This window comes from Sorghum bicolor, chromosome 4 (genome assembly GCF_000003195.3).
Source record: "Sorghum bicolor cultivar BTx623 chromosome 4, Sorghum_bicolor_NCBIv3, whole genome shotgun sequence".
Classification (NCBI taxonomy): domain Eukaryota; kingdom Viridiplantae; phylum Streptophyta; class Magnoliopsida; order Poales; family Poaceae; genus Sorghum; species Sorghum bicolor.
This window is the reverse complement of record NC_012873.2, coordinates 53,053,961-53,077,962: the sequence shown is the minus strand read 5'-3', so window position 1 is coordinate 53,077,962 and position 24,002 is coordinate 53,053,961. Positions and strand designations below refer to the sequence as shown.

At 42.2% G+C, this 24,002-nt stretch overlaps 4 protein-coding genes across 6 annotated transcripts; 2 read left to right on the top strand and 2 right to left on the bottom strand.

Annotated features, from left to right (window-relative positions):
* On the bottom strand, positions 1,992–4,592 carry LOC8068887 (RING-H2 finger protein ATL58). The gene is made up of 3 exons (XM_002452229.2): positions 3,437–4,592; positions 3,241–3,323; positions 1,992–2,609 (listed from the first exon to the last, which is right to left on the bottom strand). Exons 1-3 carry the CDS (start codon positions 3,644–3,646, stop codon positions 2,192–2,194), a joined length of 711 nt encoding a protein of 236 aa, XP_002452274.1. The 5' UTR covers positions 3,647–4,592; the 3' UTR covers positions 1,992–2,191.
* Positions 5,936–11,797, top strand: LOC8064276 (zinc finger CCCH domain-containing protein 16). Of its 2 annotated transcripts, XM_021458535.1 has the most exons (10): positions 5,936–6,392; positions 6,752–6,910; positions 7,020–7,154; positions 7,283–7,441; positions 7,739–7,795; positions 8,267–8,359; positions 9,226–9,342; positions 9,842–9,916; positions 10,084–10,310; positions 10,401–11,797. In XM_021458535.1, the coding sequence occupies exons 1-10, from the start codon at positions 6,012–6,014 to the stop codon at positions 11,299–11,301; spliced, it is 2,304 nt and encodes a 767-aa protein (XP_021314210.1). In that variant the 5' UTR covers positions 5,936–6,011; the 3' UTR covers positions 11,302–11,797. The 2 variants fall into 2 exon arrangements, with proteins under 2 accessions (XP_021314210.1, XP_002453991.2); XM_002453946.2 differs by lacking the exon at positions 7,739–7,795.
* Positions 12,093–18,662, bottom strand: LOC110434458 (eukaryotic translation initiation factor 2D). Of its 2 annotated transcripts, none has more exons than XM_021458536.1 (10): positions 18,521–18,662; positions 17,669–17,831; positions 15,863–15,974; positions 15,130–15,320; positions 14,926–15,020; positions 14,450–14,848; positions 13,889–13,997; positions 13,234–13,502; positions 12,727–13,097; positions 12,093–12,616 (listed from the first exon to the last, which is right to left on the bottom strand). In XM_021458536.1, exons 2-10 carry the CDS (start codon positions 17,801–17,803, stop codon positions 12,492–12,494), a joined length of 1,806 nt encoding a protein of 601 aa, XP_021314211.1. In that variant the 5' UTR covers positions 17,804–17,831; positions 18,521–18,662; the 3' UTR covers positions 12,093–12,491. The 2 variants fall into 2 exon arrangements, with proteins under 2 accessions (XP_021314211.1, XP_021314212.1); XM_021458537.1 differs by having other exon boundaries at positions 17,669–17,826.
* On the top strand, positions 18,817–22,920 carry LOC8068886 (NADPH-dependent pterin aldehyde reductase). Its single transcript, XM_002453944.2, has 5 exons — positions 18,817–19,115; positions 20,176–20,245; positions 20,377–20,570; positions 20,663–20,835; positions 22,250–22,920. Exons 1-5 carry the CDS (start codon positions 18,882–18,884, stop codon positions 22,317–22,319), a joined length of 741 nt encoding a protein of 246 aa, XP_002453989.1. The 5' UTR covers positions 18,817–18,881; the 3' UTR covers positions 22,320–22,920.

Here is a 24,002-nt window from a genome sequence, read left to right as displayed (position 1 = left end):
ATTCGTCCACCTTTGATCGTGTCATTTGCGAATAGGGTGGACAACATGGCCTTTCAAACCCCGCACGTTGTTGTGGAATGAAAGATGAATATAAATATGACCGCACTATAGTCTATCGAGTTATCTATATATAACTTGATTATTAGTAGTTAGTTTGTTCTCGAAGAGAAAAAGAGAAAGTAACGTGAGAGAATAATGCTAGCAGTATGCGTGCATGATAACTGCATCTATTACTAAAACCATTTGTGAGTGGTTTCAAAAAAAAAACCATTTGTGAGTGCTTGAGTGGACACTTAATTGTATGCAGCAGCAAGAGGAGTGAATGATGATGTGGTGTAAGGAGTGCCTTGTTTGCTTATCTGAAAATTCATGGCAAAAAGTACTGTTCACTGATTTATTGTGAGAGAAAATCACTATTGGCTGGCAGAAAAAAAAAACAGTTTACTCCCTCTATCCTAACATATACTAAGGCGTAACTACTTTTTGTTCGTGTCCCATAATATAAGGCGTGCCTAGTGTTGAGAGAAAGAATTAAATGTGTTCTTAATCTTTGAACTAGAGGTAGTCATGTCTTATATACTGGGACACAAGATGTATAAGACAAGCGAATGGCCAGAGGCTCAGAGAGACCTTCTGAATTCTGATAGAAGCGTTTATTTTCTTTAACAAGGCCGCTTGTCTTATAAGCCGTACTTTTTTTGGCGGTGGAATCTATTTTTAGACAGAGTAATAAGATTTACACCTATATGATGTTGGTATTTTAGATATGCGCAGCAAAGACATCTGTGTATAAGCTACCACCTTTTCTGCAATTACCTTGGGATGAACTCAGTTTTCACCATTGCGTTGCTTGCCTCCCAAATATGCCAAGCAGAAGGAGAGCAACTTCAACAGTTTGCTAAAAGTACTTGACATCCTAAGATTTTTGTCAAAACCACAAAAAACAGTCTCCAACAAGTTGGCAAAACTACTTGGTAATTTCGTGAGGTTGGCAAAATTTCTCCTTCACTTGGCAAATATGCCAAGTCCTCCATCGCTTGGCATCACATGTATTCCAATTTGCCAACTAGTTTTGCCAACTTGTTGGGGGCTCAATTTTGTGATTTTGGCAAAAATCCTAGGATGTCAAGTTCTTTTACCAAGCCCAAATAGCAAACTGTTGGAGAAGGCTTCTTTTTTCACTTGGCATTTGGTTTTGAAACTTGGCAAAACTATAGATTTGCCAAGTGAGTTTTAACAAACTGAGTTGCTAAGCGATCTTTTGGTTATCAGATGCACCATCTAAGAAATCAAATAACCACTGCTTGATTCAAACCAGATACTTTATATTCAGTGTGAGGCCAAAATACCTTTTCATCTCATGGCAGACCTCCGATACATACTGGCATGAAGAACTTAAATTAGCATGGTCCATAGTTTCTTCCCTGCTACATAGTTTCTTCCCTGCTACAAAAGCAGCACACATGAGATGCAGGTATGTTTCGATGCTTGAGTTGAGTGCCTGTTGTTGGCAAGCAGTCCTTTTGTGCTAGCGCCTAGACGCCTAGTGCTACCATGTAATCATGCGTGTACACTACCAGCACAAGTGCAGAATCAGTTGGATGGTGATGGCATCTTGGCGTGCGGTGGTTAGAGTGTTCGCGTCGATGTCACGGTGGTTGTTTTGCTGCTGCTGCTGCTTGGGGGCTGTAGCCAATGTGTTTGCTTTTTTGGTGTGCACACTCAACCTTGTTGGGGCTATGCCATTCCATCATTGCATTTGCACACTGCATTTGTGATGCTCCTGACCCAGTCGAGCATGCTGCATGCACAATTGGATAGGCCTCTTTTGAGGCATGACTGATGTGAGTACACTTATATTATTACCACAGTGCTAGTTTACAGGAGCTTTGATGAGCTTTTAGTAGGTTGTATAAATTCCAATAAGCATATCTGCCAGGTCATGAATCCCAGGGCGTTTGAAAATGAACACATATTATTTGACAGTATGGTTTACCAAATGAAAAACAGGTCACTAGTACTACTACTATCTCAGTTATGTTAAGTATGTATCAATAATATTTCTCCAGCACTAAACTCTTACTTTCTCCCAAGAAAATGGGTAGCACAACATTAATGGCAATCTTTATGCGTTTATCCTTCCTGATCAGCTAAACATACAATGCTAATAGTAATACATCAATAGCTATACTTATTTCTTTGCTTTAACAGTTTGGCAGGTTGTACTTGGTGAACCTTCAGTGTCAACTTGAGGCTCAGCCACCACCGTAACCGTCAATGGTTCGGCCACATCACTGTGTGGCTCTTCAGCCTGACCGCTGCCGACTCCATCACCTTCGGCTGCCTGACCTTCCTGTGGTGTGTTGCCGTCAACAAGCCCCTCCTGGTGGTGATGTACATTCAGAGACTCCTCTACAGCAGTTTGTGCTTCCAAATCCAGATCAATGCTGGTTGCTTTGGGGGCTGGAAGGAGCGAGACTCGACAAAGGGGGCAGGTGGTGTTTGTAGAGAGCCAGTGGTCGATGCAGCTGATATGGAAGGTATGTCCACAAGGAGGTATCTTCTGAAGCCGCTCATCCGGTTGATAGTCTGCTAGGCAGACAGAGCACCTGTCAACCATGGTCAGGTGTTCAGAAGAAAACACAACTTAACGAAATAACAATGCAGGGACAAATGGCAGTAATGACTAATATCAAGGGAGAATGGTCACACATAGGCGTGTTTCATACACAGGGGGGGGGGGGGGGGGGGCTAAGTATCTTTTACCAAATGATTCATGGTTTTTCCTCATATAGGATTTAGGTATTCAGATGTCCAAAACATCTATTCAAAAGATTAACTCACAAACTACATCTGAACCCAAACATGCTATTACATACTGACTGCTACCACTACCACTGCCTATAGTGGAAAGGTAGGACTTGTGTTTGGAAGGATCCCCATTTGTCGCTGCATTGGCAATTGGCATTGTATTATTCTTTCACCGACAGGATTTGACGAAAGATTTCAACCTATCAAATTATCTAAATAGTGGCAAGCAGTACCAGTATTGAGGTTATTGATCTCCTTATGCAAAGAGACTGGGATAGTTTTTCCCCCTCTAGTAGCCAGAACTAGACTGCTACCATCCATTGCCAATTTGACTCTTGAGTTATTTGATTGGTAAAAGAATCAGAAACTGGACAACAAAGCTACTATATTACTAATACTGGATCAAGAGTTTAGAAGTAAATCACTGACTGTGTCTCCCTGATCAAGAAACTCTCTTTGAAGATAACCACTGGCAACATTTCCCGCATCTCCTTCTTTAAACCACACTCCAGCTACAAATGCAGATTTCGAACACAAAACAGACAGAATGTTTAACACCCTGAGTATACCAACAAACTTGGAGAAACCAACTAATTTATCAGAAGAACAAGAGGGGCTGACTTACTCTGGCATTATCTCCCCGTATCAAATTATTTGTCCTCATCCGCAAGGACTGCCAATTGGCCCTGCGCCGCCTCAGGTAGAAGAGGTAGAAGAAGAGAAGCAAGACGAACGTAAAGAAGACAGGCACCGAGAAGATGAAGGCCTGGTACAGCTTGAGCTCAGGCGACTCGGCTGAGCAGTAGTCTGGTGGATCTGGAGAGGTGCAAGACATGGCCAAGTCACAATGCCCTACCGGCAAATAGCCAACACAATCTACCTTTTGGTCCCAACTGGTCTAAGAATTTTGGAAAGCTTATTTATCCTAGTGAAGTAAAGCTACACAAATGTGACCGACGAACACTTGGGAGTTCTAATCAACCAAACGGCAGACACTTACTACTGGCAGAGCAAGGGCAAGAAGGCAAGACAAACTCCTGATCTCCCCAGATCACAACAACCGCAAGTTTATCAATTGATACCAGCACGCGGAAGGGAAAAGGACAAGGTCGAGTAATAAACACGAATAAGCACTAGTGAGAGTGTCCTAGCCACAAATATAAACATCACAAGAATTGATGCCGTCACTACCAGCGATTTTTTCTCGAGCGCATAGACTTCGTAGTACTGTGAAATAAACAAAACAATATCAGGGAGAATCGAAGATACTCTACCTAACTGCTCTCGAAATCTTTAGAGCAGAGCAAGCGAGCGAGAGAGAGAGAGAAAAAAAAATGGAGGACACTCTGCAGCACCGTCTCCACTAAGTAGACCTGACAGCGCAATCCGCAAGAACCAGCAGCACGCGGAGAACTATTTGGAGGTAGCGGCATTCAGGGGAGGGATTCAACGCTGCCGGGCATGGAGCGGGTGCGGACGGATCACGGTCGGGACTCGGGGCTGAGATCAGGGCGGCGAGGGAGTGAGGAGGGCCCGCGGCAACAGGGAGCAAGTTTCGTGGGGACGAACAGCACGGATCAGAAGGCGCCGGGAAGGGGGCGGTGAGAAGGACTGCCGCGAATGCGAGAAGCGGCGGCGCCCGGGGCGGACCGGCGGGGATCGGTCGGGTGGGGGTGGGGGGTGGGCTTGGAGGGGAGGAGGAAGAGGAGCTGACTGGGTTGGAACCTGCAGGTACTGTACTGGGACGGCAAATAGAGAAAGAGGGTTGGGAGGAGAAGAACGTGACGAGTTGGCGAACAAGCCAGCCGCGAGACGTTTGTACGCGCCACTTCACTCAAGTGGCGTTTATCCGGTTCTGCTAGTACTGAAAAATAATAATTATTATAGATATGTGACAAATCAAACCCTTTTAATTTAATTAAAATTATAGAAAAAAACAATATCAATAATTTATATTTGTAAGTAGTATATACTATGAATATATGAGTATGTTTTTAATCACTTTAATAATACTTATCTGGTATTGTGCGGGAGCTCTTCATGGAAGATCCGTAGAACGCGGTTGTGTTCGCACGATGGTTGTCCCATTTTGTAATATTAGATTAGGATCAAGTATGCTAGGTTGGTTCAGTTGCTAGACCATCTAGCGCGCTATATGCGTGTTGTGTACACTATAAATTTTTTCCTTTTTAATAGTAATAATACGTAAATCTTTTGCGTATTTGAGAAAAGATAATACTTATCTAGTACTATAAGTACCAATATTTTCTTGAATAACGAGACGTGAGAATCGTGTACTTTTCAAGACCGAGGAGATATTTTCTTTACTTCGCTCGGACAGATTTCCTGTAAGATAAGGTAGCATTAGGATACCAATGGTCTTCTCTAATATCCTGGTTTCTTGTCGCCCAAAAATGTAAGATAGAGCTTTGCTTCGGGTGTTGACATGTACATTGCGATCGTGGCCATTTATTTACTGTGTCTACTAGGTGACTGGTTGCATGGTTTTCTACTTTTTCTTTTCCAGGACTGGAGTTGGGGCCGTGCAGGTGCAGGTGCAGGCGTGGGCGGGAGGCAAACTGCGGAAAACGACGCGGCATCCCTCCCGCTTCGCACGGACAAGCACGCGTTATGCAGCCCAACGGCTACGCCAGGCACCAGAAGTCAACTGCAGAGCCACGCCACCCAAAGTCCCAAACAAACCCATGCCATGGATCCTCGCAGTTTGATCATCAGTGGTAATACAGCGAAGGATGCATGCCACACAACATACTATGGGCTCGTTTATTTGACTGATAAGATAGATTCTACCGATAAGCTCAAGCGAATAGATTGCGAATGTTTATTTGCACTTTTTTTTTAGAGGTTTTGGGCTGTCGGCTGCAGCTTCAAGATGCAGCATTGTTTTTTTTTTCTTTTTGAGAGGAAGATGCAGCATTGTTAATTGATGAGGGGATCGGATCACGATGCTAATGAACAGAGCCCGGCCCATGTTGCCATCAACGAGTCCCATTTCTAAATGGCCCAACGGGCTCCAACCTCTCCGTACCAGACACAGGCCCACCTGTTCTGAAAAAAAAGGAGACCCAGCTGAAGAAAGACGAGAAGCCCAGGCCCACTTGTATGCGAACCCCGACCCAGACGCCTATGCGATCGCGCACGACACTTCCGGCGACACCGAATCGAGGAGCTCGCTCGCCATGTCGTCGGCCGTAACGGCGGGCGGTGGCGCCGCCGCCGCCGATGGTGCCCCGGAGGCGGCGGCGACGGCGCTGACAAGGAGGGAGAAGCGGAGGGAGCGGAAGAAGGAGCGCCGCCGGAGGGCGCGGAGGGAGGCCGCGGCGCGCGCGCGCGCGGCGGCCGAGGCGGAGGCGCCCGCGGCCACCGACCCCGAGGAGGAGCGCCGCCTCCTCGAGATCCAGGAGGCCGAGGCGGCTGCGGAGTCCGAGCGTGCGCGCCTCGCCTTCGAGGACGCCGAGCGTCGGTGGCTCGAGGCTGCCGCTGCCCGCGCCGCGGAGAAGGCCGCGGCTGCTGCGGCCGAAGAGGAGGCCAGGGCTGCCGAGGCTTCTGCTCGAAAGGAGGTTGTCTCTCCGCGCACTTCCCATAATTTCTTAGCTCCTTCTACTGAACAATCGTATTCATCCATTTCGCATCGATGCATCCCGGGATGAGCTTGCTGGGCTAGTCATTGTTACTAACTAGGATGTCAGTTTCTGTAGTCATCGTCAGAGGCAAGTGCCAATCTCCTTGGTAGTTTTTAAGCCGGCAGACTCTTATTCTGCATTTGGATGTATATATGTTTTTGGCAGCTTAATCCATCTGTTAATCCTTTTTTCCGCCAGCACGTCTTTGAGTTCACTGGTGCATGTTTTGAAAAAAATAAGTTGTATAAACATTCTAACATAGCGATCTGATTACAAATTCAACTTCCCTCTTGCAGCCTAAAGATGACCAAGGAAACCAGTCAGAAGAAGATAGTGAATGGGAATATGTTGAAGATGGCCCAGCAGAAATTATATGGAAAGGAAATGAGATCATTGTGAAGAAGAAAAAGGTTAAAGTACCAAAAGGGTCCAAGGAAAAGCTGCCAGTTCAAGAGGTCACAATTCTATCTGTTATGAATTTCTATTGGTTCTGTTCCTTATGGCTGCTTGTGGGTCATTTTTTTTGACATACTGCTGATAAAGGTTACACTAAATGTCTTGCAGGAAGATAGACCTACATCAAATCCGCTCCCACCACAGTCTGTTGCTTTTGCTGCTCAGAGGAGAGAACCTTCTTTGTCTGCTCAAGAAGTACTTGACAAAGTTGCTCAAGAGACACCGAATTTTGGAACAGAGCAGGCATGCTCCATTCTTCTCTTTCTATTAGGACAGAAATGACCTGTGAATATTCTGTTACAACAGAAAGAAAATACAACTTGTTCTCTACCTTGACATTCTGGCTTTTCCTGTTTCTTTTATTTCTATAGGATAAGGCCCATTGTCCATTTCACCTCAAGACAGGGGCTTGTCGCTTTGGAGTGCGCTGCAGTAGGGTTCATTTTTACCCTGATAAGTCAAGCACATTGCTAATGAAAAACATGTATAATGGTCCAGGCCTTGCTTTGGATCAAGATGAAGGACTTGAGGTTTGTTAGAGGAAATTCTCTAATGAATAACTTTGTATCCTTAAACTACTATTTATTTGTGTTTAAGGATACTCAATTTTGGTTTCATGGGCAGTGCCATTTTAAGTTGTGATAGTTCAATACTTAAATCGTGCTCATGTAAAAAATAACATGTATTCCACTTTAAGCTTGTAAGCCTTTATAAGCAGCCATGAGTATAAATAACTGACTGCTTGGAACCATTTGAAGATTTTTAATCTACTGCTCAAGATAACTCTTGTTCCAAGTTTTCCCTGGCTACTCTCAGACTTGCGACAGATTGCATGTTCTTTCGTGTTATCTTCAGAACTTCGACTTGAGGCATACAGTGATCAGGCCAGTTGATTTCACTTGATTGAGGACGTCTTGAACTTTGATCTGCTCATGTATCCTAAATCATCATGGTTTTGCTGATGTTGCTGAGCTTTTTTATGTTTTTTTCTATAGCTATTAGAAATGTGTCCAATATTTGAAAATTGGTACATGTCTTGGGTATCATTTATTAAGTAGATCCTTGACAATTTTGATAGTATCTGGGAATTTTTAATGTTGAACCATTGAGGAGTATTCTTTTATTGGATGTCTTTATGACCATTAGGGTGACAGGTGAATCTATTTTAATCCTCTGTGCAAACAAGAGTTCTGTTTGTAAACTAGAACTAAATCGACCCTCTACTTTTGGTTCTCTCTTTCCCCTTATTTTATTTCATATTCCTACTCTTAGTGATATTGGGAATTGCAATAAGATTTTTGTTTTCTTCAATAGTTTGAAAACAAACTAATAAGTTATTCTTTAACATTTTCCAGTTCACAGATGAAGAGATTGAACAAAGCTATGAAGAATTTTATGAAGATGTACATACAGAATTTCTGAAATTTGGTGAACTTGTGAACTTCAAGGTTCTTTGTGCCTCCTTTTGTCCTGAGACAACATGATTCCCTAAGCCAATGCTTCACATACTGTTGTATTCATTACATTCAGTTTGTTTGCTTCACATGATTGTTTCTCTAAATTCTAAAAGGATTATGATATCTTCTTAGGGTCGTGGTTGCCTTAGTGAGGGAGAGTTGGAGAATTCGTTTACAATTAAATTGATCATAGTTAATCGGTATTTCTTAAGCTCTACATGAGGAGACTGGTTCACTTTAGTAGTTCACTGCTATTGCTACTAGAATATGTTCAAACTTCGACTTAGGGGGCATTCTGTTCCCACTTCCCAAGCTAGTTTGCCTTAACTTGCTATGCTGGGTGAGGGAACCTTTGCCAGGCAAGTTGAGAAGATTTCACTCTCTGTCCATAGCATGGTAAATCCTTTGCCAGCACGGACCTCAAGATACGCTTACCAACTATCCAAATGCATGTCCCTGTTCAGCATTCTCTCTCAGCAAGGCTAAAAAGTCCCTGGTAAAGAATCCAAACATAGTCTTAGCTAAGCATTTTAACCTCACCTCGCTGTCCATGTATATGATTGACTGTTAGACTTCTTTCTATTTTTATCTTCCTACTTAGAAGAATGCACACCACGATCCTATTCCCACTTGTTACTATGGGCTAAGTTAAATTTTGACACAAATTCATAAAAAGGGCTGTAGAGTTGTAGCCACTCACAGTTGTTTAGCGCTACGAATCAGATAGGCACCTCTAACTCTAAATGATGGTTCCCTGTGGGAGCTGGAACACTGTTTTGCAATTTTCACAAATTTAGGCTTATGTACAACTTTTCATCTGATTAGAATTATCGAAATGATTCCAGTTAATATGTTAGGTATGTAGAAATGGATGTTTCCATCTTCGAGGAAATGTTTATGTGCACTATAAATCGTTGGATTCAGCTCTTCTTGCCTACAGCAGCATGAATGGACGCTATTTTGCTGGAAAGCAGGTAATTACTTTGTTTCATTCCTCTTGTATTATGTGAGCATAATTGTTATAGCTTAAGGGAGAAAGTACAAATTACTACCCTGAAATTTAGCCGGCTGGATAACCCCTTAAACTATCTTTGGTAGAACCCCTTGAACTATCTTTGGTTTATTTTACTCCCCAAACTATTTTAGTTGGTTCAATCTATGCCTTTATAAAATTTGTGTACTAAGTTGAGTTTTAAGTTAATTTTTTTTGGGGTGATAACGGGCACTAAACGTTATGCTAAAAAAGTTACGTCTGGTATCACCCCACAAAATTGTAACTTATAGGTCAGCTTGTACGTGGAGAAACAGAAAAAGCAGATCTTATCCGACTGGACCAACTGTATTTGTTTGGGTGTGTGGGAGGGGGTCGTTATTAATCCTTGCTTACACCAAAGGATCCTTCCATCCTGCACCCTTAGATTACACGTGGTACTGTTTGCATAACCTGAACCTGGATTTTTCTTATGTGTTTAGATAACATGTGAATTTGTTGCCGTGACAAGATGGAAGGCTGCCATATGCGGTGACTACATGAGGTCAAGATACAAGGTACTTGGGATGTAGCTTTGTCTCCTTAATCAATTTAGTCTGATTTCATGACAGATATGAAGTTTGTTTAAAGTGTTGATATTTGTTAGAGGAGAATACTCCCAAAGTTTTGAGAAATAGGCTCAGAACTGCTAATATAGTCTGCATTTTTTGTCGTCCTCTTTCAGACATGTTCACATGGAGTTGCGTGTAATTTTATTCACTGTTTTCGCAATCCTGGAGGAGATTATGAGTGGGCTGATTGGGACAACCCTCCTCCTAGATACTGGATTAGGAAGATGACTGCTCTTTTTGGCCCCTCAGTTGATACTATGTATGAAAAGGAGAGTGATACCCCCAATTTTAAAAGTTCAGAGGGCTCTGATAGGAAGAAACTGAAAATTTCCAGCAATAGGTACGTACTAAATTATGAGTTAATCATTTTACCTGTCAGCTTCTATTATACCTAAGGGCTATGCTTAATATTTTGATTTTGGTTCAACAGATATGTTTCAAGAGGATCTAGGGACGAAGATGTGCATACACGACACTCTCAAGATTATTCACACTCTAAGCAAGAACATAGTAGCCACAGCATGAATTATGAGTACAAACGACATAGAAGAGATTCTTCATCAGTAGATAAGCACCGAAGGAGAGATGTTGAAGATACAAATGGCAGACAATTTTCAACCATGGAAAATGACAGTGAGTCCCATAGGCACAAGCATGAAGAAAGGCATAGAAGTGATCATGGTAATGGAGAGAAAAAAGATGACAAAACTAGGCCTAGGAAGCACTGTTCTGATAGGCGTGGAAGTTTGGAGCCTGGATATTCCGATTGGCCTTCAGACTTCACTGATACAGACATCAGGAAGGGTTCTTCAGGTGAGAAGTCCACTAGCAGGTACGAGTATGATGATGCCAAAAGGAGCAGGAGGGGATCGTCGGAGTACTACAATCTTGAAAGACACCACTCTACAGCTCAAAAACCAACAGGAAAGGAGCACAACACTAAAAGACGCTCGAGACGTGACATTGAAGATTATTATCATGATGAGAAAGATGGCGGAAGAGGGAAATCTCGAAAGCATGATCGGTGGGTAGCCACAAATAGCGATGTTGATTCGGATGTAGATAGATACCAGAGTTCAAGCTGTAAAGGCACTAGGTCGGGAAGGAAGGAGGATGCTCATCCAGACAGTGAAGCTTGGCATCAGAGGTCAAGTAGAAGTACAAAGGATGACAGGAGAAGGAAGCGGCACAGCGGTACTGAAGAGGGTACCTCAGAATCAAGCAGTGGAGATTTGAGCTCTGATTCAGGGAGCCGTAGATCGAGAAGCAGCGAGAACTTTTCAGCACACAGGTCAAAGAGGAAGCGAAGTGTGGGCAAGAAGTCTAGTTAGTGGTAAACAGTACGCGTGTGTGTGCATTTATAGAGGATAGATACCCATGTTTTGCTGAGTTTACCCTCCCATTCACTTTGTTAGCTATCCTAGGTCTGTTTGGTTTAGCCTTGAGTTGTAAAAAAGCTGTTGGGAGCTGTGAAAAAGTTACAGTGAGCTATGTGTAGTAGAAAAACTGTTTGGTTAAAACAAGTATAAAACCTACCTCTTCTCTCTATCTTGCTTGAAACAGCTGTGAAGCAGCTCTCTATTTTCACATATTTCAAAAAGTAGAAAGCCAAAAGTAAGGTTCAAGGGAAGTAGTTTCAGATTTCACCATTTTGTAGTTGCTTTCTGGTTTTTTAGCAGCAGAAGCATTTTTTAGGAGCTCAACCAAACACAGCTCGCCGTTTTTTTGGCTTATAAGTTCTGTTACTATGCACTGCATTGGTGCGGTTAATGACATTGCTCAATTCCAGACCCGTTCTTGGCTGTGTTAATATATGTGTATTATTTCCGTGCTATACATTTCAGAATTTTGATCTCATTTAAATGTAAATAACCTCACTGCTTAAGTGATATATGGATGACCAGATTCTCGTTGGTTTGTCTATCGGCAGCACGCAACAGCTGTCCCAATTCGCGAGCTCTGGGCTGTGCCTTAAGTGTTCGTATTGTTAATATGGGTGTGAGGGTGTCTGATCTAGTCGTCAGCAATTTGGCTGAAAATATAGTTCTATGGTGGGAATGGTTTGTGGGTACTGTAGATTACAAAACCATACAACATGAGTATTACTAATGACGCTAGCATATCATCCCCACAAAATTGATGCTAGCATATTATGGATCAGTCGCACAAACTACAAGTGCCATCTTACAAGATGACAGATACTGAACACAAAAAATTGGAGCACCAAAAGCATGGAGGTTACATGAGGAAACCTCATTGTCCTGTAACCATCGTTTCTTCAGGAAGCACAATAGCATTTTCCACCAATAAAGGGCAGGAACGAAAACAAATATATAACTCACATAATTCAACACTGTCGTAATAATGCCTAGACATCTCATGACAAAAAAGAAGTATCATGAAACAATCCTGGGACCATTTCGTATTTTGCACAAAGCTGATGATCCTCGGACCAGCGACCATCAAAGCGCACCAACACGGCAACACCTGAAAGGCACTCCAGTTGATCAGCTCCCCCTTCCTACCTCTTTGTTTTGTCATAAACCTCGATGTATCTTTTCGGAACACCGTAGTGGTCGACAAGGTGTTTCGCAAGGTCATCAATCACTCCACCTTGTACCAAGACCTCGCACTGCCCTTTCTTACCTGAAATGGTCGTGCAGATGTAATGTATTTCAGTATTTCCTTCACACCATAACTAGTCTTCCTCAAGAACAGAAGATGAACAAGGGATGTAGCCATGTAGGCCAAGTTACCTGGAAGCTCTGCTGTGGTGGTGCTGCAGGCAAATTTTTTCTGGAGTTCAGAAGCCAATGAATCAGGATCCATCAGAAAACACTCGAGCCCGGAAAGCCGAGTCATCTTCTTGTTACCCTGTCTTCTTTCTGTCATGATCTGAATAGTTCTTATGGCACCCTTGCGTATGACCTCCTGAGTCCCTCTTGATACTTTGTGGTGAACTTGCATGCGGTTTAAAAATGTTGAACCCAAGTCTTTCTTGTGGATTTCAGTTGGGTATGCCGAGCCCTTTTTGATAGCCCCTTTGTACAATGCATCACATAATGTAACATCAAGAATCACCTTGGTCTTGTCTGTAGGTTTAACCAAATTTTCCTTTTCGACATACCTAATTCACAGAAGAAAACAAAATTATATGAATGTGAATAAACTGAACACCTTGTTTTCACAAACATAGGACTAGCTAATTACCACAAAAGAATCAGCCACATTGTCCAACAAAGTAGTTACATAGAGAGACAAACCTGAAGACTATATCTGAAGCCTCTGGTGCACTGTAATACTTCTCCATGTCAGCTTCTACAGCCACAAATATGGGTTTAACATGAGAACTTGGCTTATAAATCTCTGCAACCTCCAATTGCTTAGTGACGCTACTTTCAGCAACATCTTTTACGTGTTCAACAAGCTCCTGTACCCTCTTTTCCGGTCTAAAGGCCATGTAGTCTGGATGCTTACGATTGATAGCAAGCAATATAAATTCCTTCTTATATTTGTCCTCCTTTACTGAAATCTGCAAAACATACAGCGGGGGGCCTTGTTCAGACATTTGAGTAAAGGAATGTGAAAACTTGTTCTGACATTTTTCTTTTTTTGAAATTGGTCCCTGAAGATTCAATACAATTTCTAAATCATTAGATTAGGCCCTAAACCATCTCGTTGGATTATCATGTTAGACATATATATACATATTCTAAAATAAAAATAGTGACATGCAAGTGACAAAAGCTATGGGGCATTTTATGTGTCCCCCTTTCAATTTTGTAGTTTCATGGATACATTAAGACGAACTTCTTTGAGATGCTCAGAAAAAATTAAGACAAAATACATGTAGTCCAGAACAACTGGACCACCTTGAATATATCATAAATTATGCATATGAAAAAATAGAAGTCTTACAAGGCCAGATGAAGATTTTGATTGTAACCACTTCGACAACTTTTTGTGTGATGACTTTTTGATATCAAGAGTAATACCAGGAGGTCTGCAGGGTAGTATGTGATTTGCCCTGCACAGAATAAAATACAGATAATGAACTTAAGCCCAAGTCACGAAAAAAGGTAGAACATGCGAGCTATAAGTTGTTGAACGTTTGAATATTTTGTTAAAGTGAGCCAGGCTAGTAGTCCAAATGTTTTAATAACAATGCTTGATTACTCGGGCAAAAAGGGGCAAAAAAGGTAGTGCTACAGCTTAATACCACAATAGGCAAACAAAAAAAAAACATAAATGCCATTTATTGCGGAGCAGAACATGTTTCCATGTATGTAATCAAAGGCCTAAAATATGTCCTGGAGGAAAACAGATGAACCCAATGAAAATCAGATGTGAGTGTGCACCATACCGCAGCTGCTAGATTGCAATAACTTATATAGAAATAAATATAATAAACACAAATGTGAAAAAAAATGCATTAAAGCAGATGGTTATCAAGATGTGATCTGGAGCAAAAAAAATTACCATAGTGTACTCCCTGGCATTGGAAGGTCTTTTTCTTTTATGCTTGTGTATAGCGCTTGCAGAAGGCATTTGTCCAAGAGAGAATCAATTTCCTCAGTTGTCAAACTATGATGTTCCATTTCAACAGGTGCTTGTTCAGTGGTTTTATCTTCAGGCAGTTTTAGTTCATTAACAGCATCAGTTATCTCTTCCACGGTTTCACTCTGGATGCCAGGATCAGCACCATGATTGTCTGAAATATCAACTCCTGCATCTTCAGCCGAAACACTACCATCATTCATGCCTTCAGGTCCTTCAACAGAATCAGGAGACTGAGATGTTGAAACAGAATTAGGATCTTCAACAACAATGTCGTCAAAAAATCCTTCATTGGGGACGTAACGACCATCAGCTGAATCCCTGCAAACAGTATTAGACAAGTTCCTGAGAAATGGCTCAAGTCGTTTGTGTACCAGCCCTGGTCAGTGTGCACTTGCCATAACATATCCCGGTAGTAATGTAAAATCTTTAAAGCCTTGCCACGTAGCCCTGCCTTCAAGGCTTCAGTACTACTCATAGTTGTGCTCCCAACCTGTGTAATGCATAATGGTAAAAAAAGTGTAGATTTGAACATACTGATAGAGCTCTACCAGTTAAAAACTCTGAGCAAAATCAGTTACAAGGAAATATGAAAAACTCACCGCAATTGGAGCAGGGTTACCAGGAACTTTTACAGCCCATGGTTGGCCAGCTTCAAAAGATGGAAACCCTTCTGGAGGTATGCTGATACCAGGAAACATCAGATCAGCACCGCCAATCACGAAACGTGAAACCTCACCACCTTTAAGTGTAAAAGCTGGCAACAGATGGGGGACCTTCCAAAGCGCATAAACTGCAATATTTGCAGCAGATAAACCATACTCAATTCATTTCCAATGCGCAACAACTGTTGATTAGTAAGTGAAAAACCTATATAACAGACAAAAGGCAAGGATTTTGTAGATAAAATCTTAACTATATAAACTCAGGCAATGTCTAATGGAAGTGATGCCTTATTATGGACAGTAACTTCGATAATTCATTGTGGTTACCATCTGCTAATCTAGGTTTAAATAGTTAACTTATTTTCAATATACAGAACAAAACCAATAAGTTAACATACAAAATAAGAGTAGAGCATAACAAAATTACAGTAAATCAAGCACCTGATTTGGTAATTAGAAATCAAAATAATGATGATTGCACTCGATAACAGGAAGCAGAGGCTTCTGTTTGTTCTCTGTTCCCTTTCTTTTATGTGCATACTCAACCAGAAACAAATAAATCTCAAAAGCAGTAGTACAATAACAAGAAAGTACTGTAGCACAAGCAACCAAAGTTGGATTTAATAGATGAAAAGAGAAATGCCAATATGAAGGAGATGAAAAGAGAAACCTGTTGGAAACAGTTCATGGCCTCTTGCATCAGTGTTGAAAATCATTGGGAACTCTCCCTCTATGCCATATACAAGAGAATGATTCGGGTACTTAGCAACTGTTATCTCAACCTATACAAAAACACATCAGAGCAAGTATTACAACAAATTCAAACATATAAATAAAGATAAACATGATACAGAATTATGCATAAAATTACTATAAATTCCTTCCACAGTACATCTGATAATTTTTTTTTGAGGCAATACATCTGATAAATATAGGAATGAGAAGGAATATGATAAAGAAAAAATAAATGATATGGGTCGAAATTTCACAAGCATACATGAAGTAGGCTACTATTCCTTCACTAAGACTAGAGCTCTACCACGCAATGTATGCAAAGTTGATGGTGACAACCCAAAGAATAACATCTAACATGTACTCCTCCACTTCTTTATGTTAGACATCTTAGGATTAGAGAATTTTTTCATTTTATAGGCGTGTAAGGTTTCAAGGGAATCTTTAACCACTTTCTTTCTATTTTACCCTTGCTTCTTTACTGCCCGCGTAATGGCGCATGCCTGCCAATTAATTGCCTCTGTCACCAACGGCTTGTTTCTCCCCTTCCTATACCCACCATGAGAGAGAGGATTGGTAATTCAAAAGGCTTCAGCCAATAAATGGATAGCATATATCTGGTGTATTTTCTCCACGAATGCACAAAGTGACAGAGTCAGTGGAAGAGTACAGCCAATGCAGTCCTTTTTTACTTGTTGTCCCCTTAAATTTGAAGAGCGAGTTTTTTTAGGGGATCTCCCTGCGTAATAACCGTTCGATCTGGACTTCGTGCTATATGAGCCCTCCGTAATACGTGATCTTACATCTTACATTTATAAGACGTAAACATCTGTAACTCAATCTCATGTCACGCATGTACAATCCTAAACGGGCTCCATGATCTCTCTATCCCTGTGTCAGGACTCCACGACCCCCTCTATCCCCGCGTCAACATGTGAAGAAAAGAAATTGTTGATCCCTGATTTTGGTATGTAAAAAAAAATCCTTCAAGATAGAACCATGTCCGCCCAGCTGGACTGTGGAAGTAATAAAAAAAAGAAATTGTTGATCTCTGATTTTGGTAAGTAAACAAAATTATCCAACAAAATAGAACCATGTCCGCCCAGATGGACTCTGGACTCTTGCGTACAACATACTGCTGTATTATCACGCTCTAGAAAAGGATATGCGTACCACGTATTTGATTGCATGTATATATGTATATATAGTTCGAGAGAGCACAATTGTCCATCGATCCATCAGGCGTCCATGGCGACCATTGAGAATGTGAACGAGGAAAAACAAATCTGATGCCACTAAGCGCATCCTCAGGTTGGCAGACGCCAACGAGAGGGAGCTGGTGCACACGGGTGTGCTCTGCAGCTGTGGCGCAGCCTCTAGACACGCGTCCTCGGCTTGCACTTCTATGTGGAGCTCGAGTCTGCCGGCAACATTAGACGGTAGGTCACCTTCGTCAACAACATCCTCGTGCATCGTGTGCACTTCGAATATATAATAATAATAATAATAATTAATTATAAAGAGGTAAAATTTTAGCCTATTTTTTTAGCACGTATCCCTCTAACCACTCTACCGTCTATATAATCCGTGTCTACACGACCCGATCAAATCAATCAAACACTTGCCATATATCTTTATTCTACATTTTTCATTACATTTAAAATAGTTTCTATAAACACGTGCGTGTTGCACGTGCATATTTGCTAGTAAAAGAAAAGGAAAAAAAGGGGGGGAGGATCATCACCTTGGGGGGAAGGATGGCATCAAGATCAGCATCAGAAGCTTGTGGAAATCTTTCCTTGGCAGTTCTTCTTAGTTTCTTTTTGTCCGCCCCAGACAAGCGCTGTATGGTTTTCACATCAGCAGGTTTCTTGAACATGGCTGATCAGACCCAGGAACAAGCTGAGCTGCATATAAATAAGTTAATATGCCACCCCAATCACAAGGAAGACCATGATATATAAGACTGTAGTTAAAAACTGAGCAACAAAATATAGATAATGAAACAATCAGCCAGCACAAAATTCGTCTTTAGGAGGTGAGATTAGCAAAATGTCGAACGAATGCTAAGAAAAATGCCATTGTGGGCTCCTATTATCTCACTCATTGCATATCTAATTATTGATTTGTAATAAATCTGCTAAAGCCCCAAACTACAGAGTACTTAGCAGTTAGCACCTACTGTCCTACATGACACAGTTCGTCCTATCATAATTATATATATACAAACTCAATTCACCAACCCAGCTTTCCATATCCAATGCCCAGCTCGTTAAAATGAAAACAATCCTTTCAATCGGGCAACACAGAAATTAGGAGCAAAATTGCCAAGCCCTTACAGGGGAAACAGCCCTAGTTTTCTCTCTGATAGTAACATATTTTTCGAGCACGACAAGAACGAAGAATCCGAGCACAAGTGCCAGGAGACAACAACACATCACAGACCCATCCGAGGACTAAGAATACGAAGCCTAACGATCGAGTAAGTAAGGACAAACCTTTCTACCATATCCGGAAGGGCTAACGAGCTGAGGGATAAAAAATGATGGGCTCGCGAACCACGGATGGGGTTAGAGATAGAGAGGGGCTTCCTTACCGCCGGCGGCGAGGTCGGGGGCGGCGCGAGGGATCGGGAAGGTTCTCGACACACTTTCGGACGCTGCTCCAGACCAGAATGGCGGCGTGTGCGCAGGTGCGTGTCCCTGCGGAGAAGAGAAACCGTACGGCGGATGGGCCGGGTAGCCCTCACGGACCCTCCTATCCGGCTTTTCTATGGGCCCATCCTTCCTTTTAGCTCTGAGGCCCATGGGCCTGCCTTAGATGGGCCGTTGTGGTCCATGGGCTGATTTCACAGGAAACTTGGAGAACGACGAGCTGCCCTGCCTGCCTGCAACCACACGCAGTGGAAAAGTCTGGAAGCATCGTGCGGCGCAGGCAGCGAGCGAGAGGAGTGGAGGATGACGGCGCCCAAGCCTGGCGGGGGAGCGGCGGCCGCGGCGCGGGCGGCCGCGGCGGGGCCCAGGACGGTGCTCATCACGGGGGTCAGCAGGGGGCTTGGCCGGGCCCTGGCGCTCGAGCTCGCGCGTCGCGGGCACGCGGTGGTCGGCTGCGGCCGCTCCGCCGAGCACCTCCGCTCCCTCGAGGCAGAGATCACGTCGCCGTCGCGCCACTTCCTCACCGTCGCCGATGTCGTAAGGCTCCGGTGCTCGTTCAAGTACTGATAGGAATTTTGCTTCGCAGTTGCTGCGCTGCTTTCTCGGGAGTGACCTGCTGACCTAGTTCTCCAGTTCGCTGGGGGGTTTCATTTACAGTGGTTACCTTCGTTTGGGGCTTCCCAACCGCTGTGATTGGTTGAACTTTGTACTTTCGAAGTCCACTGCTAGTGTATTGATGAGCGAAATCTCAATTGCTCCTACGAGGTTGTAGATCCTTTGCTTAGAACTTCGGATGAGTAGTTTACAGATTGGTAAACTTCGTTGTTGACTGGTAGCTTATCACCTGAGTGTCCATGCGTCTTGAATTCATAAGTCAATGCTGGTAAAGTGTGTATGATAATACTTGATGTTCTAGGAATAGGAAATCTTTGTGCTCTGCGTTTTTACAATGTGATGCATACAGTCAGGGACGAAGCCAGGAAAAAATTTAGGGGGGGCTGAACAAAAGTTCTACATCAACTTAGCTCTACTATTACCCCTCGTTAATATAGACTAATGATGAAATTCACAAAATATATCTAAAAAATAAAGTTCTCAGCCCACCCTACCTTATAAATTTGTGTCTAAAATTAGAAGGAGAGTACTAGAAATTCCACTGAGCCAGCAGCGGTAGGGGGGGCTGGAGCCCCCCTAGCCCCACTGCTGGCTTCGTCGCTGCATACAGTAGCCAGTGGCGGTTGATTATCATATCAGACTATGGGCTAGAACAGTTTGTGCATGAGTTGCGAGCATTCTCCACATTGAAGAACGGGTTTCCACCTTACTAGGAATGTTGAGAGGGGTATTGTAGTCTAGAATTCCCACCAAACGTTTTGATTTTGAACATAGATGCATAAAGATAGTACATTGATGACATAAGGTTGTAGCTCTATTAGTATTGGACAATCGTGAGATGATAATAGAATTACATTTTATCAGTGACGTGTTGTTTCTCCTTTTCTAAGAAACAAAGCATAAATAATCTGAGGAATCGTTAATTGTTTGCTATGTTATGTGAAAACATTTTCTCAAGCACTGTTCTGCGCTTCTGCTGCAGAGGTCTGACAGCAGTGTGGCCGAGCTGGCAAAGGCTGTTGTGGAAAGGAAGCAAGTTCCAGATATTATAGGTTTGTTATGCTTTGTGTCTATATGCAGTTGAGCCATGAAGTTTATCATGGAATTGCATATCTGTATCCACATTCTGAGTATATGTGCAAAGAAGATTTCCTGGATTCTAACTCTTGAAGTATTCTGGCAGTAAACAATGCTGGTACAATAAACAAGAATAACAAGACATGGAATGTACCAGCGGAAGATTTTGATATGGTGGTCGATACAAATATCAAAGGAACAGCAAATGTGCTTCGCCATTTCGTACCACTTATGATAGAGAAGAGACATGGGATTATAATTAATCTATCCTCTGGTTGGGGAAGATCTGCTGCTGCAGAGGTCAGACAGAAAGCCATCAAATGCATTATAGTTGTTTCTTTCTGTTTAATCAAAATCCTCATTGCATACTATATTGCACATTGCCATTTCAGGTTGCTCCATATTGTGCTTCGAAGTGGGCGATTGAGGGCTTGACACGCTCGTTGGCTAAAGAGCTGCCTCCTGGATTGGCAGCCATTGCTCTTAGCCCTGGTGTCGTGAATACTGACATGCTTACTTCATGCTTTGGAAGCTCAGCCGCATTGTATCAAACAACTGAAACATGGTAAACTTCCCTGCCTTATGTTTGTTTGACCTATTTACCTTATGTTGTTTTACCTTGTCTACATATAGATAATAAACAAAACATTCCTTTATTCACTGTTCATTGGCTGAGCTGGAAATAAAATTTGAACCAACGGAAGAGGGTTACTCGAGACAAAGGTAGTCAGATTGCAGACACTCAGGGATGGGACACTACAATTACATAGCTAGTGTTAACATTAGCATGGTTGATTGACACATAAATCACCTCACTGGATCATCCTCCCAAGATGGTTCTGACAAGGATGGTTTCATTGCTATACCTATTCCTTCCAGTCCACCTTTATTGTTATAGAATAGAGAAGTCCTGTTGCCATACCAGTGATTTCAAAGGTGCCTGTTCCACTCCAAATATGTCAGCACTTAGTCCAACTAAATATACTGTCAGTCATCTTTGACCTTGTATTGCACATTTGCGCTTCCAGTGCCCTGTCTCTACAATTCAACTACCATTTTTCCAGACTCTTATGGAAAAGCTAACCCCACTTTGATACTGTCCAAATGTGAAATTTTTCCGTGAGGTTTCTGTGACAGTTGGACAGGGAAGTTTGATGTTGAGTAGCCTGCTATTGTTTGCTAGATTTGATCTATCCTATTGCATTTTTCAGACTTGAAAACTCTGTATTGAGAAGTCTTGCCACTTCGAGTATCCTGTCTGTGGTCCTGTAATTAAATGATAGCTGCTACACATCCGACAGATTTGTACAACCCACGTCCAATTGGGCATGCGGCGCACGGAGCATTGTCCCAAAACCCACACAGACTCACCTTATACCTTGTTTAGATGCACTCATATCTGCTGCCATCCATGCACTTTGAGTACATCCAAACAAGCCCTCAGGGTTGTAACTCAACTGAATGGAGGACCCGTGTGTGGGGGCTTTTCTTAATTAAATTGGAATACGAGGCATAGAAGTTTGGACTATACTACTTAGCTGTTGCAAAGCATTAGGCATTTCCTAATTAGCCTTGTTTAGTTGGCAAAATGAAAAGTTTTCGGACACTGTAGCACTTTCGTTTGTTTGTGGCAAATATTATCCAATTATGGATTGACTAGGCTCAAAAGATCCATCTCGCGATTTACAGGCAAACTGTGTAGTTAGTTTTTGTTTTGACTATATTTAATGCTCCATGCATGTGTCGCAAGATTCGATGTGACAGGGAATCTTGAAAAGTTTTTGGTTTTTGGTGTGAACTAAACAAGGCCTTAATTAATTGGCATATAATGCATAGAATTGTGATATACTTGGCTGTTGCAAAGCATTAGCTTTGTGTGGCAAACAAATAGTATTAGGTTGTTTAGACATTGAATACAATGAACATTTGGCACCATGATCAGTTACCAGATTAATGAACGGATGTTGCTGTTTTTTCAGGGCACCCAAGGCAGCTACAATGATACTAAGCCTTTCACTCGATGATAACGGTGCCTCCTTGACTGTATGAAGTGGTGAAATTTTGTGCTCAACTGATTGCTGATTGGTTCTCTTGTAGCCTGACATGTAGAATTTTGCGAGATTATGGTGTTGTAAAATAGTAGTGATAATGTGTGTCTGTCACTCTGATGTCCCTAGCTGTTGTCTGAACGTTATTGTTTAGCATTACCTCTATGGCCTATGCATATGCTCTTCTTTTCATTTGATATTTTGTTGATGTGGGGGGGGGGGGGAGTAATATGTTGAGAAAGGTGCCGGGCGGAGAAGCAGGCCTGCAAGCTTTGTTTCGGTGGTGTCCCCAGGCATGGCGACACGATCCGATCTGCCGCCTTGAAGCCCAGCCCGGTACGCCCGTGTCTAATGCAGCAACAATTGGGCGGACGGACGGGCATGATGCCTATTGCGTCGCTCTGCCGTTCCTGTGAGCACTTGAATACTTCATCTATTGGCTCCAAGTATAATTTTGCATCGCAGAAGGCAGGGCCGCAGGGAGAAGTTATTGCCCATTATCCCGGAAGATGAATAAGGCTTTCAGAATGTATTCTTTTCTCACAGCATGATTGCCCTGTTTGTTTGGCTGAAAAACCATGACTGAAAGTATTATTTGCTGATTTGTTGTGAGAGAAAAAAAATACTACTGAATAGCTAGTAGATTCGGTAGATAAACTCAAGTGGCTCTCAATAAGGGTTTTATGTCCTAGTTTTCAATACTCCTATGTGTTGAAAGTAGTACGGATAAGTTTCATCCATATAAAACTCATTTTATTGCATAATACTCAATCCATCCCAAATTATAAGTCGTTTGACTTTTTAATATCAAGTTTGACCACTCGTCTTATTCAAAGTTTTGTACAAAATATCACTTTTTTTATTGTGTATTGGTTTATTAATAAAAGTTCTTCAAGAATGACTTAAAATTTGACTATATTTGCACAATTTTTTTGAATAAGACGAGTGGTCAAACTTGGGGTAAAAAAAGTCAAATGACTTACAATTTGGAATGGAGGGAGTACTATGCTATGCCAGCTTATTTATGGTCATGAAATTCTCATGAAATCCTAAGTGAGGCTGACCTATAAGGAGTAAACGAGGGCTTGCTAAGAGGGTAGTCTGCACCAAGTACTTTTGAGTGTCACAAAGATGGGGCACTTTTGACATGAGTTGCCCCAACAAGAATGGTCTGAAGCCTGGCTCAAGCAAGGAGTCAAAGAAACCCCAAGTTGAAGAAAAGGTCAACCATCAAGATAATGATAATATGGGGAAGAAAGTAAAGAAGAAAACTAGACGAGGATAAAGAATAGGGCATTTAAAGAAACATCATGATGCCAAGGAAGTGAGCAAGAATCAAGAAAAGAAAAGAGATATTGCTCAGGTCAAATGCTTTGAATGCGAAGAAATGGGGCACTTTGCCTCAAGTTATCCTTGGCTTGTGTACAACTCTAAAAAAACAAACAAGAAAACAAACAAGCAAGCAAGCAAGCAAGCAAGCTTGTGTAGAAGGCACAAGCATAATTGGAGCAAGAATCGAGAGGTTCAACAAAGCTTCATTTGTTTCAAGTGCGAACCACCGGGACACTTCGTGAAGAATCGTCTCGAAAGTAATAATCCTAAGAATTGTCTCTATTAATGAAAATTATTTGCTTACAAGGACGGAAATGATACCATAAAAAGGAAAAGAAGGAAATGGTACCAT